Consider the following 13,573-nt stretch of genomic DNA (forward strand, 5'->3'; position numbering starts at 1 on the left):
AGGGTTTGGTTGCAAGCTATCTAGTTTCTCCTGGCCCTAATTAAATCATTTCCTTTGGTTAGATTGTTTTCCTGAAATTTGAGCTTCATATCACGAGTCTAGGTGAAAGGCTTCACAGTTTTGCTTTGAAAAGTCTCCATGTAAGTCTGGATATTGAGATTCTGTATCATTAGTGAATTAATAATATTTTTAGTCATGATGAAAATTTGAACTCAGAAAACAGTTGGGACTGTTTGAAAGCCCTTCTTAGTTCTTAGCAGCCAGCAGTAGAATCCTTTTGTCTGCGGGGGTGAGGAGCAGTGGGAAATGCAGTAGGATGGGATAGAATAGAAGAAATACCTGATTATCGTAAACTGTATATCCGTGGTTTGGAGTGAAGGGCAGAATCTTGGCATTTGGCTCACTGTAGCATGCAGCCCTAGTTTTCTTGGTGACTGAGTAAGTTTCCATCACCCAACTTGTTCCTAGATGCTCATAAGAGTCACTGCTACTTCTTGTTGCCTAACCTGCTCTTTCCCTGGCATATTAAAAATATTTATAACCCTGATATACTGGATTAAAAGACTGCAATTTGCTGCTGTAGGTAGTGGTTTAAACCATTAGGAAAAACAGTTATACCAATAAATCAAGCAGTTTCTAAAATGGGGAAAGAATTGGTTTTTGTCCCCAACTGCATCTATGACCTGAGGTGGCAACCTGGTAAATGCCACTGTTCTTGATCCTTTATTTTGAGAATTAAAACATAACACTCTTTTCATTTGTCAAGAGTTCATCAGTGGAACGTATCTGTAATAAACTCCTGACTAGGTTTGGAATGGAAATGTCAACACAGACATAGTTTTCTATATTTATGAATATTAGTTATAACTAGAGTATACCTTCATATCGTACATTAACACTTGAGTTATTGGTAACTACTTATTTTTCTACCACAGTTTTTTGGGAACACAGCTCAGAACAAGAAAATAAGCCTAGAAGGCCTCCCTTTGACCATTCAAAAGCAGAAAGTGCAAAGTACTAGTAGCAGAGAGAAGCAATAGCTGGAGTCCAACGGTGACAAATGAGAGTGAAAAGCAGAGTCAAGAATTTAGCCAAAATAGAAGTACAGAAACAGTGTACAGACAACAGCCTTTCATGCCTTAGTGGCCCCTGGCCGTCTTCCTGTGTTATAGAATGGTGCAAGAATGAATGTTCATGTTAATCAGATACTAGAGTAGACCCTTAGAGGTTTGTTGAATGGGTCATTAATAAAAGGCTATATTATACTTGGTTAACTCTATTTATAGAATAAAGGGAAAGGAGTGACAGATTTCTCTTTATTCTAGGAAGATTTTCTTCAGAAATTTCTTCTTCTTCCCCTCCCCCTCCTCCCTTCCTCCCTTTCCCCCATCCTTTCCCTCCTCCTCCTCCTTCACATTTTGGGAACTTAAAGGGGTAAGCTTTACTTACCAGGAAAATTAACTTTGGAGAATGACCTTATTTTCTGTTAATTCTAAATTAATTAGAAATTACTGTTATTGTATTCTGCATTTACATTTTAATTTATTAACACTAAGATACTATCACAGGGGTGCTCTCATAAATTATTTTTTGTTTCCTTTGAATTTCAGAAGTCTCTACTATCTGGGGGCATGTGTCAGAATTCGTGGAACGGCAGCTATCCCTACACAAGGTAGGATTTATACTTTAACTTTAATGTAGGAAGTCAAAGAATCTTTCCTCCTTGGTCTCATATAGTTTTGCTGGGAGCAGGATAGCAGACTTTAGAGCCACTCAGTTTAACTTGCAGTTTTGGGATTTTATGATGCACACACTTAGGACTTGTGGGTAGTAGATTTAACAAACACGGATTTCACCCTTAGGTAATGAATTTGAAAGTTCTGCTCCCCTGGTGATAGGAAGTGTATCGCTGGTCAGCCCGGGTGCATGTAGACGAACTAGGTGAATTCTGTTCATCTGTGATCTGATAGTTCCTGGCGTGGCTATAGAAGGATATGATGCTTTTTGTTTTGCCTCTTTGCAGGGGATGGATTTTAATTGAAATATAAGAAGGCAGTCAGGAACTGAACTCAACTTGCCAAAAGTGAGAAACTTTGCCCAGGGCTGGGCTATTTCCTCCCATCAAGTCTTGTTTGGATGCCAAAGAACTGATTGGAGATCTGGGGAGTTTGGAGGGAGCTGGGATGTTGTGAAAGTTTTATAGCCTGCTCAGAGGTCCCAATATGACAGCTCTTGAGCTGAATTCATCCTTGAAACCTATTTTATTTGGTCTGATAATTTGAATTAGTCATGAGCACTTAAAATTGGAAGAGTTTATACAAAGATTTGTATTTATTTTCTCAAAAAATCAGCAGATTAATGATACCGGTTTTCCTTCCCTACCTGTGACACTTGGCTGGAGCTGACAAGGGGCTTTCCCCTTTAGATGGGGCATGCATTCCTTAGCCATCACATTCTCTGGCTTGATACCTTCACTCCGTTGCATTCTTTCTTTGCTCCTGCAGGCATTTGAGTTTGTACCCCTTGATGTATGATATTTCCAGGGAGACAGAGACCCAGTGTGAGAGCCAGAAGTGTTTGCTTCTACCCTCAGCCAAGATCACCACACTGCAGCATGTGTCTTGGATGTTTTGTGTTGTCTGATTTTAAGTGAGGGACATAAAACCTAAAAGAATGAGAAAGCAGAGATTCTCATGACCCCTTAAATCCCCCTCCTATGGCAAGGGATTAAAATTTAAAATGCCACACAATTTAGGACAAGAGTAATCTTAGATATAGATTAAAAGAAGCTATGGCATCCATACAAGTTTTCTTTGTCCTCATAGCCTTTGAATGATATGGAGATGAAGGATCAGAAAAGCATCGTGGATTGATATATTTTATACTGATTTGAAAACTTAGAGTCATAAAATACTAAAGCTGTAAGGAATCATAAAGATCATTGAATTTTAAGGCCCAAGCTTAATTCTCTTCATGTTTTTTGGGATAACAGTGCTAAGGATTATTTTTCTTTACATTTACAGTGAATTCTCTTTGTTGTTTTTTTCCCCCTTCTTTGTCTGCTCAGGGAGCTCAGATTCCAGGACTTGGAACTTTCACTTTCACGAGACAAAAACTTGAGGTGGGAAACAACAAGTTTATTCTAATTCAGAGGCCCATGTTTATCATGGCGGAGAAGTTAGTACAGATCCATGGACTCAAACAAAACAAAGTATATACTCCTGGTAAATATATTTCATTTTTAAGACTTTCCCAGAAGGTGACCAGCCTGGGGATAAAAATGAAAGGGCAAAGCTTGGCCAGTTGCTGCTTTATTGGTTTCTTATTTGAGGAGCTCTCTTTTCACGTGGTACATTTGGCAGAGGGAGCGGCCAAGGTAGGAAATTATATACAGTCTTCCTGTGGGCCATTTTAAATCTCAGTAGCTTAAAACCTGATGTGACATCAAGGCAAATTTACATAAAAGCCACATCACCAAGTCATACAGATTTTTATTCATATTTCAGATCCTAAGAAATTAAAAGTGGTTATAAAGAAGAGAAAGTTAGTTAGGGTCACAGGTTGGAAGAATCGCAGTTAATATCAGCTCAGAAAAGATTACTGTGTTTCTATCATATATAATCTAAACTATTAAAATTTAAAAGTTATTAGAAGCTTAATAATTCCGTAAAGACTTAATACTGTATACACCTCTTGCACCCTAAAATCTTCCTTCTTTCTTCCCTTCCTTGTTCACTCCCTCCTTTCCTCCCTCTTTTCCTTCCTTCCTCCCTCCCTTCCCTCCTTCCTTCCTTCCTTCCTTCCTTGCTTCCTTCCTTCCTTCCTTCCTTCTACAAATATTTACTGAGGGCCAACTATGTGCCAGGCCTTGTTCCAGGTGCTAGAGGCATAGTGGGAGATATGATGCCTGCCACAGGATGCTTGAATTCCAACTTTAATGTGTGGCTTTCTGACACCTGCCCTGGTTACTTAGAGGCCTTTGGGGGCTTCCTTCCTAATTTCTGGTTGTGTTCCTTTTGATCTTCGTTATCATGCCCTCGTGCATCAGACTCAAATATGGATGAAGAGAGATCGTCTACCCCCAATGCCAACAGGTGAAAAGGCTGAAACTTTCCTTTATGTTAACATCCCTGAAGGTTAATTTTCAGAGTAACTTTCCACCAAAAAAATGATATATTGGAAAAACAAACAAACACCAACAAACTATACTTAGAATTCATTATGCATATATTCTGTATGGTGAGTTTGATGGATTTTCCAGCCTATTTTTTAATCTAGAATGTTATGACAGAAGAAATGTAATATCCTAATTCATCAAAAACCTACCAAATGAAGTGAAAATAAAGCCAACTTTTTTTGCAAAAACATTTGTGCCTTAGAACAGGACTTATTTTGCACCTTGGATTTTGTAGTGTGGTCCAAAAAAGTACTTTAGATTTATAATTAATTTTTTTATGAGGTGGAGGAAATTTCAGAATTAAACATGTATGATTGAACTCATTTATAAGAACAGAGACAGTTTAGCTTTTTTTTTGGCCATGCTGCACGGCTTGTGGGATCTTAGTTCCCCGACCAAGGATCGAACCCGGGCCCTTGGCAGTGAAAGCACGTAGTCCTAACCACTGGACCGCCAGGGAATTCCCGACAGTTTAGCTTTGGGGTGACGATTCTTCATCATTAATTAGGTAACTAATCAAACATTGTACAGTGATTCTTAAAGATTATTAAGACATGGTCCTTGCTTTGAAGAGCTCAGAATCTAGCATGGTAGATAAATATATAAGAAAATGATGCAACATGATTAAGTGCTGTAAAAGCAACATTGATCAGAACTGGGTCATTGAGCAGAACTGGATCAATGCCAGCGGAGCCCAGAGGGGAGGATGCCTAACTCTGCTTGGGGAGATTTAGGAGGATGACATGCCAGGAGGTCTTAAAGGATGATAAGATTTTGCTGGCAGTGGAAGGCATTTCAGGAACAGTATGAACAATTCAAGCATAAGGGAAAGAGTGAAGCCTGTTAAGGGAATAACAGATGCTTCTGTGTGGCCGGGGCATTTGACTATGGAGGCAAATAGAGGGAAGTAAGAGGTTTGTAAGTGTAAAATTGTGAGGAGCCTTATATGGTTTGATAAGGACTTTGGAATTCATCCTCGAGGCACTGAGGAGCCACTGAAATTTTTTGAGCAGGGATTTATCTGTACTGGTCCAGCTTTTAGTTTAAGAAGGTAGCTCTTTTAAGTAAAGTAGTTTGGTAAAATATGTGAAAGCCTGAATGAAGGCAGTGGCAATCAGGAGGAAGATGAGGGAATCTACTCATGAGATATTTCAGATGTAGAACTGGTGGGATTTGGTTACCAGTGGAGATCGGTGGGTAGCAAGAGGAAGGAAGGTATTTAGGATGACTCAGATTTCTCAGAGAATAGATGGATACTCATGCCATTAACTGCCATAGGGAATGAAGGGGAAGTCAGGCTGTGGTGGTGGATAAAATAATGAGTTTGCTTTTGGACATGTTGAATTTGAGATTCCTATCAGGATGTTTAGGTATAGATAATTTCAGAGGTCAGGAGAGGGGTGGAGACTAGAGGTCAGGATTAGGATAAATTTACCCAGGAGACAATATAAAGTAAGAAGAGGAGACCTACAAAGACAAAATCCTGTTAAAACAAACAAACACCATCTTATAAGAAGCAGAAGGGGAAGGAAGCCAGCAAAAGAGACCAAGGAGGAAGAAATTGGAGAGCCAAGAGTGGTGCCATGGATACAAGAGAAAAGCGAGGGTATAGCCCACAGAAGTTACAGAGAAGTCATGAGAATGAGATTTGCAACGTCTCTGCTGTCTTGTCCATCATGAGATGACAGCATCCTTATATAAATGGGCTGGAAGGCAGATTGCAGATAGGCGTTGGGCAAATGGGAGGGGAGAATCTAGGGGGAGATGGTATAGAATCACCATTAAATTGTGCAGGAGGCTGTGGGCTGATATAGGGAAGCTTGTGTATTGTAGAGCTGGTAATTCTCATCATCCAGCAGTAGTAAACATTGGAAAGGCTCTAAATTAATGTTTTGCCGAGTGAATGTTTAGAATGTCCCTATCTTCTCTCTGTCCTGGTCCTCTATCAGTGGACCTTGCCTACTGTCTCTCTTTCAATTTATCATCTTGATCATCTTTCCTATTTTCCCTCTTTTCTGACTTGTGGACCGTGCATAGCTCCTATATCTGTTCTAGTTGAATAGACCCTGTGCTTACTTTCATGCTAGATATAACCATATTCCCCTGCACTGCCATTTATGGACTCATTAGAGAGGAAAAGCTGGCTGCAAGTCACTCAGACTGATACCTTCTGATAAGACCCACTTTTGCTTGAAAGGTAACTTCTAGTGGAGATAACTATCTTTTCAAAACACTTAATGTTTGTAGATATTTATAATCATTTAAAAATGATAAGATAACTGGAGGAGAGAGGCAAATATTGCTGCAGCGTGTCCTGAAAGGGGACTGAAAACTTCAGAAAACCCTCTGATGAAGAGGAACAGTTAGTTATAAATATGTCTCCAAGAGAAAATAAAAATCTTGTCTGGAGTATTGCTTAGGAAGCTATTTGTTCTTATTCTGAGCAAAAAACATTCTACTTTTAGGGAAAATTGTATTGATTAATATCTATTTATAGGGTACAACTAAAGGCTTCACATGGACAGTTCTATTTTTGAGTATTAAGTGAGAATCAGATAATTATTTGTGAGTGTGTATATGTCCTTATTGTAATTTCCACTTCTTTCCCCTCACCCCAACTGTCTTTTTCTCCTCTAGGTGATATCCCAGTTGTTCCACTTAATTTTGTCATGATATCTCTAGAGGGTCCATTTAACAGAGATACGGTGGAAAGATGTGTGAAGGAGACGTTGCTTTTTTTATCACGATCCATTTCCACCAAACAAAACGTGGAGTTTACATTCAAAGGAATTGGGGTCCTTGTGATCAAAGATGGCAAAGTGAAGATGAGATTTTATAAGGACTTCCTTTGTACAATGGATGGAAGTGGGGCTTTGGCGAGAGCCCTAGCAAATGTAAATTAATATTTTCCTTCTCCTAACCCCTTTCCTGATTGTAACTCTGAATCATCTGTAAATGGGTCATCTTTAAGAAAAACTAAGGTTGACATATTTTGAATGGCAGTTACCCCAAGTCAAAGAAGTACTTGTTTTATAGATGATTAACTCTCTGACAAAAAAATTAGAGGGGCTAAGGAACTTTAAGTTTTAATTCAATGCCACCTGAAAAATATAGTGATAGAAACTCTTATAATTCTGAACATTTTATAATACCTTATGGTTTAAAAAATTCTTCCTCGTATATTATTTCATTTGAGTCTCAAAACATTATAAAACCAGAATTATTATCCTGATTTTACCAATGAGAAAAATGGGGACTCAGAGAGGTTATGTGGGAACCTGAAGTCAGGGTGCCCTGCCGTAGAACTGAAATTCAAGCCCAGACTTCCTAATTACTCTTTTTGTGCTGATTACACTATTTTATTTCAATGAAAGTCTACAGAAAAATCACATGCAAGTCATGGAAATGTATCTTTAGCTTTTAATTTGCATTGTTGTAGAAGAAATTTCATAATTGACCCATCGCTGTTAACCGTTAAGTAGCTGGTGTGACCTTCATGCTAAGTTGGACATAGCAGACTTTAAGGAGGCAGTTAAACAGTCAATCAACAGGACTCACTGAATCTTAATGTACTAAGTTTGTATGAGCGAATTGGATTATCATGAATGTTATATAATCCTGTGTCCCATAGAGCAAAAGCCAGACTTTTAAATGAAAAAGCTATGAAAGGAAAGGTTATAAATATGGTTTAATTCTACCCTCTAATTTCTCCTTTCGTGGTGCTCTGGGATGGGTATTTAGGAGATGGAGTTGTGCATAATGAAGCTCTTGGTGTTTTCTCCACACTCTGGCTTCATACAGGATTGCTAAGAGGGATGCCAACCCTGTGTGTGCAAAGTGGAAACACACACACAAGTATCACCCTCTCTTTTTCATAAAAACATAGGCAAGATTTGCAAAACCAGAAGCAAGGCCGAAGTGCTGCTTCATCTCTCACCCTCAGGGATTCTACAGAAATTTGTAAGCTTCAATATGTGTTTAAAAGAAAGGATAATGTTTTAATTGGACTGCTGCACTCTAAGACCTACCTTTTAAGGAGCATTTTCCAAAAGAACTAGTCTTGAGAAATATTCTATGAAAAAATGGTCTGGAGGCCAAAGCACAGGGGCATGTTAAAGGATCTGAGAGGTCTGGCTGGAAAGAAGCTGCTTTAACCGCCCGAATGTATTTAATCATGGAACTTTAGGTTGAGTCAATATTCATTAACATCTATAAAACACATTTTGGGAAACTGCTATAAAGTTGTGAGAGTGACTGGTTTTCTCCCAAATGTTCCATAACGTAAACCTGAGTGCTGTCCTGCAGAAGAGTTCTCTTGGGAAGCTGTGTGCTAACTTCACTGATGCTGTTTTTGCTCGAAATATTTTTAAAACTTCTACTTTTGGAATCCCCTTCAAAGCCTTTTATAAACCATATCATTAATCCAAAAAGAATAACTTTATATATCATTCTATACTAGTATAATTTAATAATGTGATTATTATCCATTAGTATATATTTTATAACTTATATATTATAATTATATAATTATAATTTAAATCATATATAATATTATATATTAGAATATTATTATATATAATTATAATAGCCGCTATTTGTGGAATGCTTATATGTGCTAGTCACTTATATACAGTACCTCATTAAAATCCTGTGACTCTGATCCTATTATTATCCCCACGTACCTAGGGTCTAAGGCTATGTGGCTGTTAGCAGTGAGAGGATTTAAACATGAGGATGACTGACTCCAAAGCCCTTCTCTTAACTACCCAGTTTTAGAGTTATTTGGGTCAAGAGTGGAATTAGCCAGCTTGCTCATTTTCCTGAGAGTTTTAGCAAGTTGGCTGTCCTCTTAAAGATGTCTGAAAGGAGCTGTCAACTCTGAGGGCAGTTTCCAAGGAGGAAATGGGTTGAGAAAAGGCAGCATCAATGGAATTGGTAGGCGACCATGCAGGGTGACTACTTTGATAAATGAGATCATTCCTCATTGCATTTTAAGCTCTAGGTTTTGAGCACTAAACAAAAATAACAGTAGAGAGTATCATGGTAGTTTGAGGCTTCTGAGCACCCTGTGTCCTGGACCACAGCCCAAGTATAACCTGTCTCTGTCCCTGTCCCCAGAGGCCTGACACTGTGGACTCAGTGTTGTCTAGCAGAGAATCCTTGGGGAAGCGGCCCAACAGCATGCTTTCATTTCCAAGGTCAGTGCTTTCCTCCACAGGTTCCTCCAGGCACAGCAATCCTTGGGGACCTATTGATGGAACTGGACAGTGTGTCACACTTGAGTTTTCTAGCTCATGCTCTCTCTCTCTCTCTCTCTCTTTATCTCTCTCTGTTGCTCTCTCAGTGCTCCAACAAATAAGAGTTTATTGCATACACTTTCTGTAGTTAAGTTAAAAAACAACGGCACTTAGGATACTGTTCTTTTAAACTACTCTTGGTCCCCTGGAAATTTTCATACTACCTCCCACCAACCTTAGTCCTTGCAGTGTTAGTAAAATTCTTCTCACCTGCTAGGCTTTGCTCTACCTTTCACCCCTTCCTCTGACCTAGCTTCTTCCTTGTCGTGCAGTCTAGACTACCTCCTCTCTGAGCTCTGTTTTTTACCACTGAAGCAGCTAGAAAGACAAGGTACAGCTTCACTCCAAGAGCATAGTGGGCATTACCAGCGGCTGCTGCTGACAATGATTATAATAATGATAATGATAACAATAATGATAACAATAACAATAATAGTTATCATCTATGGAGCACTTACTAGATGCTAGGTATTGTTAAGCACTTTCTCAGTAGTCCTGTATTTAATCTTTACTACAACCATTTGAGATGCATATTATAATTTTATTCATTTTATAGAGGAGCAAAATTAATTGTAATTTTAATTCTTTTTTTAATTTTTAATTTAAAAAATTTTGGGGCTTCTCTGGTGGCGCAGTGGTTGGGGGTCTGCCTGCCAATGCAGGGGACGCGGGTTCGGGCCCTGGTCTGGGAGGATCCCACATGCCGCGGAGCAACTGGGCCCGTGAGCCACGACTACTGAGCCTGCGCGTCTGGAGCCTGTGCTCCGCAACAAGAGAGGCCGCGATAGTGAGAGGCCCGCGCACCGCGATGAAGAGTGGCCCCCACTTGCCACAACTAGAGAAAGCCCTCGTACAGAAACGAAGACCCAACAAAGCCATACATACATACATACATACATAAATAAAAAGAATGTAAGCAGACAAGAATAGCATTAAAAAAAAATTTTTTTTTTAAAAATTTTATTGGAGTATAGTTGATTTACAATGTTGTGTTAGTTTTAGGTGTACAGCATGTAATTGTAATTCTTTTTTTTTTTTTTAACAAGTGAAGTGACAGGATGCAGTATTAAAAGCACTGGAATAGGAGTCAGGAGACTTGGGTTTTATTTCCAGTTTGTTCATTACTTACCCATTATTAGCTCTTAATCATGTTTTTAATCTTAATTGCTGTGCCATTAACTACTATGCATTTTGGGTAAAGGAAGTTTGGGAAATAGTAACCAGCTTCCCAAAGTATTATTTTCTCTCTCTCTCTCTTTTTTTTTTTCTCATGTTTTTGAGTCTGTGACATCCTCTTGTGTTTGTTGGTTTGGAACAAGTCCCTCCTGGAAAAACTGTATGCCACAGACCTCAGCAAAATCAGTGTAAGGGGGAGAATAAGCCTTAAAGATTCATCTTACAGATGAAATGGTTACAAAACTGAGGGGCCAATCCAGAAATAAAACCATGGCTCCTGACTGTTTCAGTGTTGTTTCCATTGTAGCATGTTGCCTTACTCATTAAATATAAATCAGTGGTTTACAAATAGTTTTATTTTGATTATATTTTGGAAGGCAAATTTGGCTGTCCTCTTGGACATAGTTTGGCTTAAGCAATCCAGGAGGGAAATAATTGCAGTTAGTTAAGGAACAGAGATGGAAGTTCCTGTCAAATAGAGAGCCTGGAATTGGACATGAGGACTCAAATATTCAAAACAGCTGTAGGTGTTTCATTTATTTGAAGTTTGGCCCTTGAATTTACTGCAAGTATCGCCTCTTGAAAAGAAAATCTACAACTACACACACCAACTAAACAAATCCCTTCCTCCCTTGCCTTTGCAAGTCCCTCATTTTTGCCTGGGGAGAGGATGGAGAAGTGGGGAGGAGAAAGAGGGAGGAGAGGAGTGGTTATTTGTGGGCACACCCTGCCTACCAGGCTATGAATCCTTGCCTTCAAGCTATCCAATGACTACCTTTCACTGTTTCAGGCCTATGGCATCTGGTTACAGAACTAGAAAAGACAAATTCAAGCTGATGTAAAAAACAAAACTTAAATCCAGGCCTTCAAAGCAATTTATCTATATAAAAAGGGGGAGGGTCATGGTTGGCTCCCAAAGAGAATGAGTCCATGATTTGAACTTAGTAAATAAAAGCACTTGCCCCCTTGAGAGAAGTAGGCTTATTTCATTCAGAAGCAGTGAGCAAGCTTGGCTGCTTCTCAGAATTGAGAGTTTACATAGTCACCTATGGACAAATATCTTGGTTCATTCCTAGGATTGAGCTCAAGGAGATGGAGAACAAACTGCCTATGGAGACCACTGTAGAAGAAGGTGGACAGAATGGACAAAGGAAGAGCAAGTTAAAAGACCAGTCAGACAAAGAAGAAGGTGTCCGAGGTAGGTCGATGATTTCTGGGTATAATCTGTCACTCTTTACTACTTATGAGCCAAGCCATACTGCTTAGCGACTCCTATGGCCAAAATAAATAAAGTTAGTTTCATGAATAATCACTGTATTCTTCTCTCTAACAAACATCTTCTATTCCTGGAATCTTGTATCTTACCTTAACCACTTTATGACTCTCAGACTCTTAAACTGTGATCTCTTTGCTGGCTCTGCACGGCTCAAAACTCAGCTGCCTGCAAGGTCCAGGCAGCTAACGTAAATGCATGAACTGGGCTGGATGTCACATGATAGGGAGACATGTTAGCATAAATAATAATTTTTATGAAAAATGAAGAGAGGTAGTTTTATATCTTTGATATCTGGCTTTATAGAAGATAGTGGATTCTTATATCTGCGTCTTCATATAATCTGGTGTGATATGTTGTTTTGATTGAAGCATGTGAAGAAAATCTTAGGACTTCAACGACTTTTTGAAAGGGTCCTAGGGATCCCCAGGGGTTGCCAAACTACCCTTTGATAAGGTAGTCTAGCAGATTATTGATTTGTGGAAATGTGGGCCAAGTGGTAGCAAATTTTCTGATTCTTCAAGAGAAGCAGATATCCTGACATATGAAATCTATTGACCGTTAAATTTTGGCAACCAATTTACATTGAAACAAAAATGCTAACTGGGCCAAACAAAATATATATCAATGCGTAAACATTGGCTTGTGAATGTTGTTTTTGTGACATGTGGCCTACAGGATTATATACAAACTTTTAGCCTAATACACGCTTTCATTCTTTAGCTTCATTTGTCACTGTTCCTTACAGACTCTTTTTTTGAGCAAAATTGTCTATTCATGCTCTTCTAACATGCCTTGCCCTTCCTCAACTTCATGCTTCTCTTCACTCTTTTTCTCCTGCCTGGAATTCCCTTCCTTTTTTTACAGTCTATCCCAATCCTACTCTCCTCTTTGTACCCTTTTCACATCTCACTTCCTCCATGAAAACTTCTCTCATCAGTGGATTCTGAAGTGGCTTCTCTCTTCTCTGAACATTAGAGATTGCACCATTTATTTGAGATTTAGACATTCTGCATCATTGTCCTGAGTTGCTATTTATATAATGTGTGTAAATCACTTAGTACTGTTGGCAGGTGGTAAGACCTCCACAAATGACAGCTCTCATGTTTTCTGTTTATATCTTATTTTTCCTCTTCAACTGTATTTATTGAAAGATCTTTAAGGGCAGAGACTTGCCTCTTTGTATTTTCTAAAGTGCCCGGCCAGAGCTTTGCATGTAATAAATATACAGCAAAAGTATATATATATTTTAACTACACTAGGGCAAGGGACAATAATTTAAAGATAAGAAAGTGTATCTTATATGAACAATTTCCCTAGTAAAATTATGAGTTTTAAAAAATCTGTGTTAAGTACAAACCGCCTATGTAGAGTTGAAAGGAAACTCACTTTCATTCATTCTACAGAGATCTTATCACCCAAGGTAATTCAAGATAGACAAGCTATCTCCCCCACCAAAGCGACAAATGTCAGTTTCCCGCAGAAATTGGAGCAGAATGGGAGTGGTGGGAAGAATACAAACATTGAAAGGTAATGCATTGGGTATTTTCTTTCTTTCTTTCTTCCTCCCTTCCTCCCTCCCTTTCTTTCTTTCTTTCTTTCTTCCATTCTCACTCTCTCTCTCTCTTTCCTGCACTGGGTCTTCGTTGT

The 13,573-nt window shown here is 38.8% G+C and overlaps 1 protein-coding gene across 1 annotated transcript in view; it reads left to right on the forward strand.

Annotated features, from left to right (window-relative positions):
* The window catches only part of CCDC81 (coiled-coil domain containing 81), a 46,027-nt gene that overhangs the window by 11,152 nt on the left and 21,302 nt on the right, over window positions 1–13,573 (forward strand). Inside the window, exons 3-8 of the mRNA XM_082340459.1 lie at window positions 1,611–1,672; window positions 3,068–3,224; window positions 6,815–7,071; window positions 9,296–9,375; window positions 11,727–11,848; window positions 13,330–13,453. Coding sequence (XP_082196585.1) covers window positions 1,611–1,672; window positions 3,068–3,224; window positions 6,815–7,071; window positions 9,296–9,375; window positions 11,727–11,848; window positions 13,330–13,453 — 802 coding nt within the window. The remainder of the gene's footprint in view (window positions 1–1,610; window positions 1,673–3,067; window positions 3,225–6,814; window positions 7,072–9,295; window positions 9,376–11,726; window positions 11,849–13,329; window positions 13,454–13,573) is intronic.

Source organism: Balaenoptera borealis (assembly GCF_965194805.1).
Source record: "Balaenoptera borealis genome assembly, chromosome: 11".
NCBI lineage: Eukaryota > Metazoa > Chordata > Mammalia > Artiodactyla > Balaenopteridae > Balaenoptera > Balaenoptera borealis.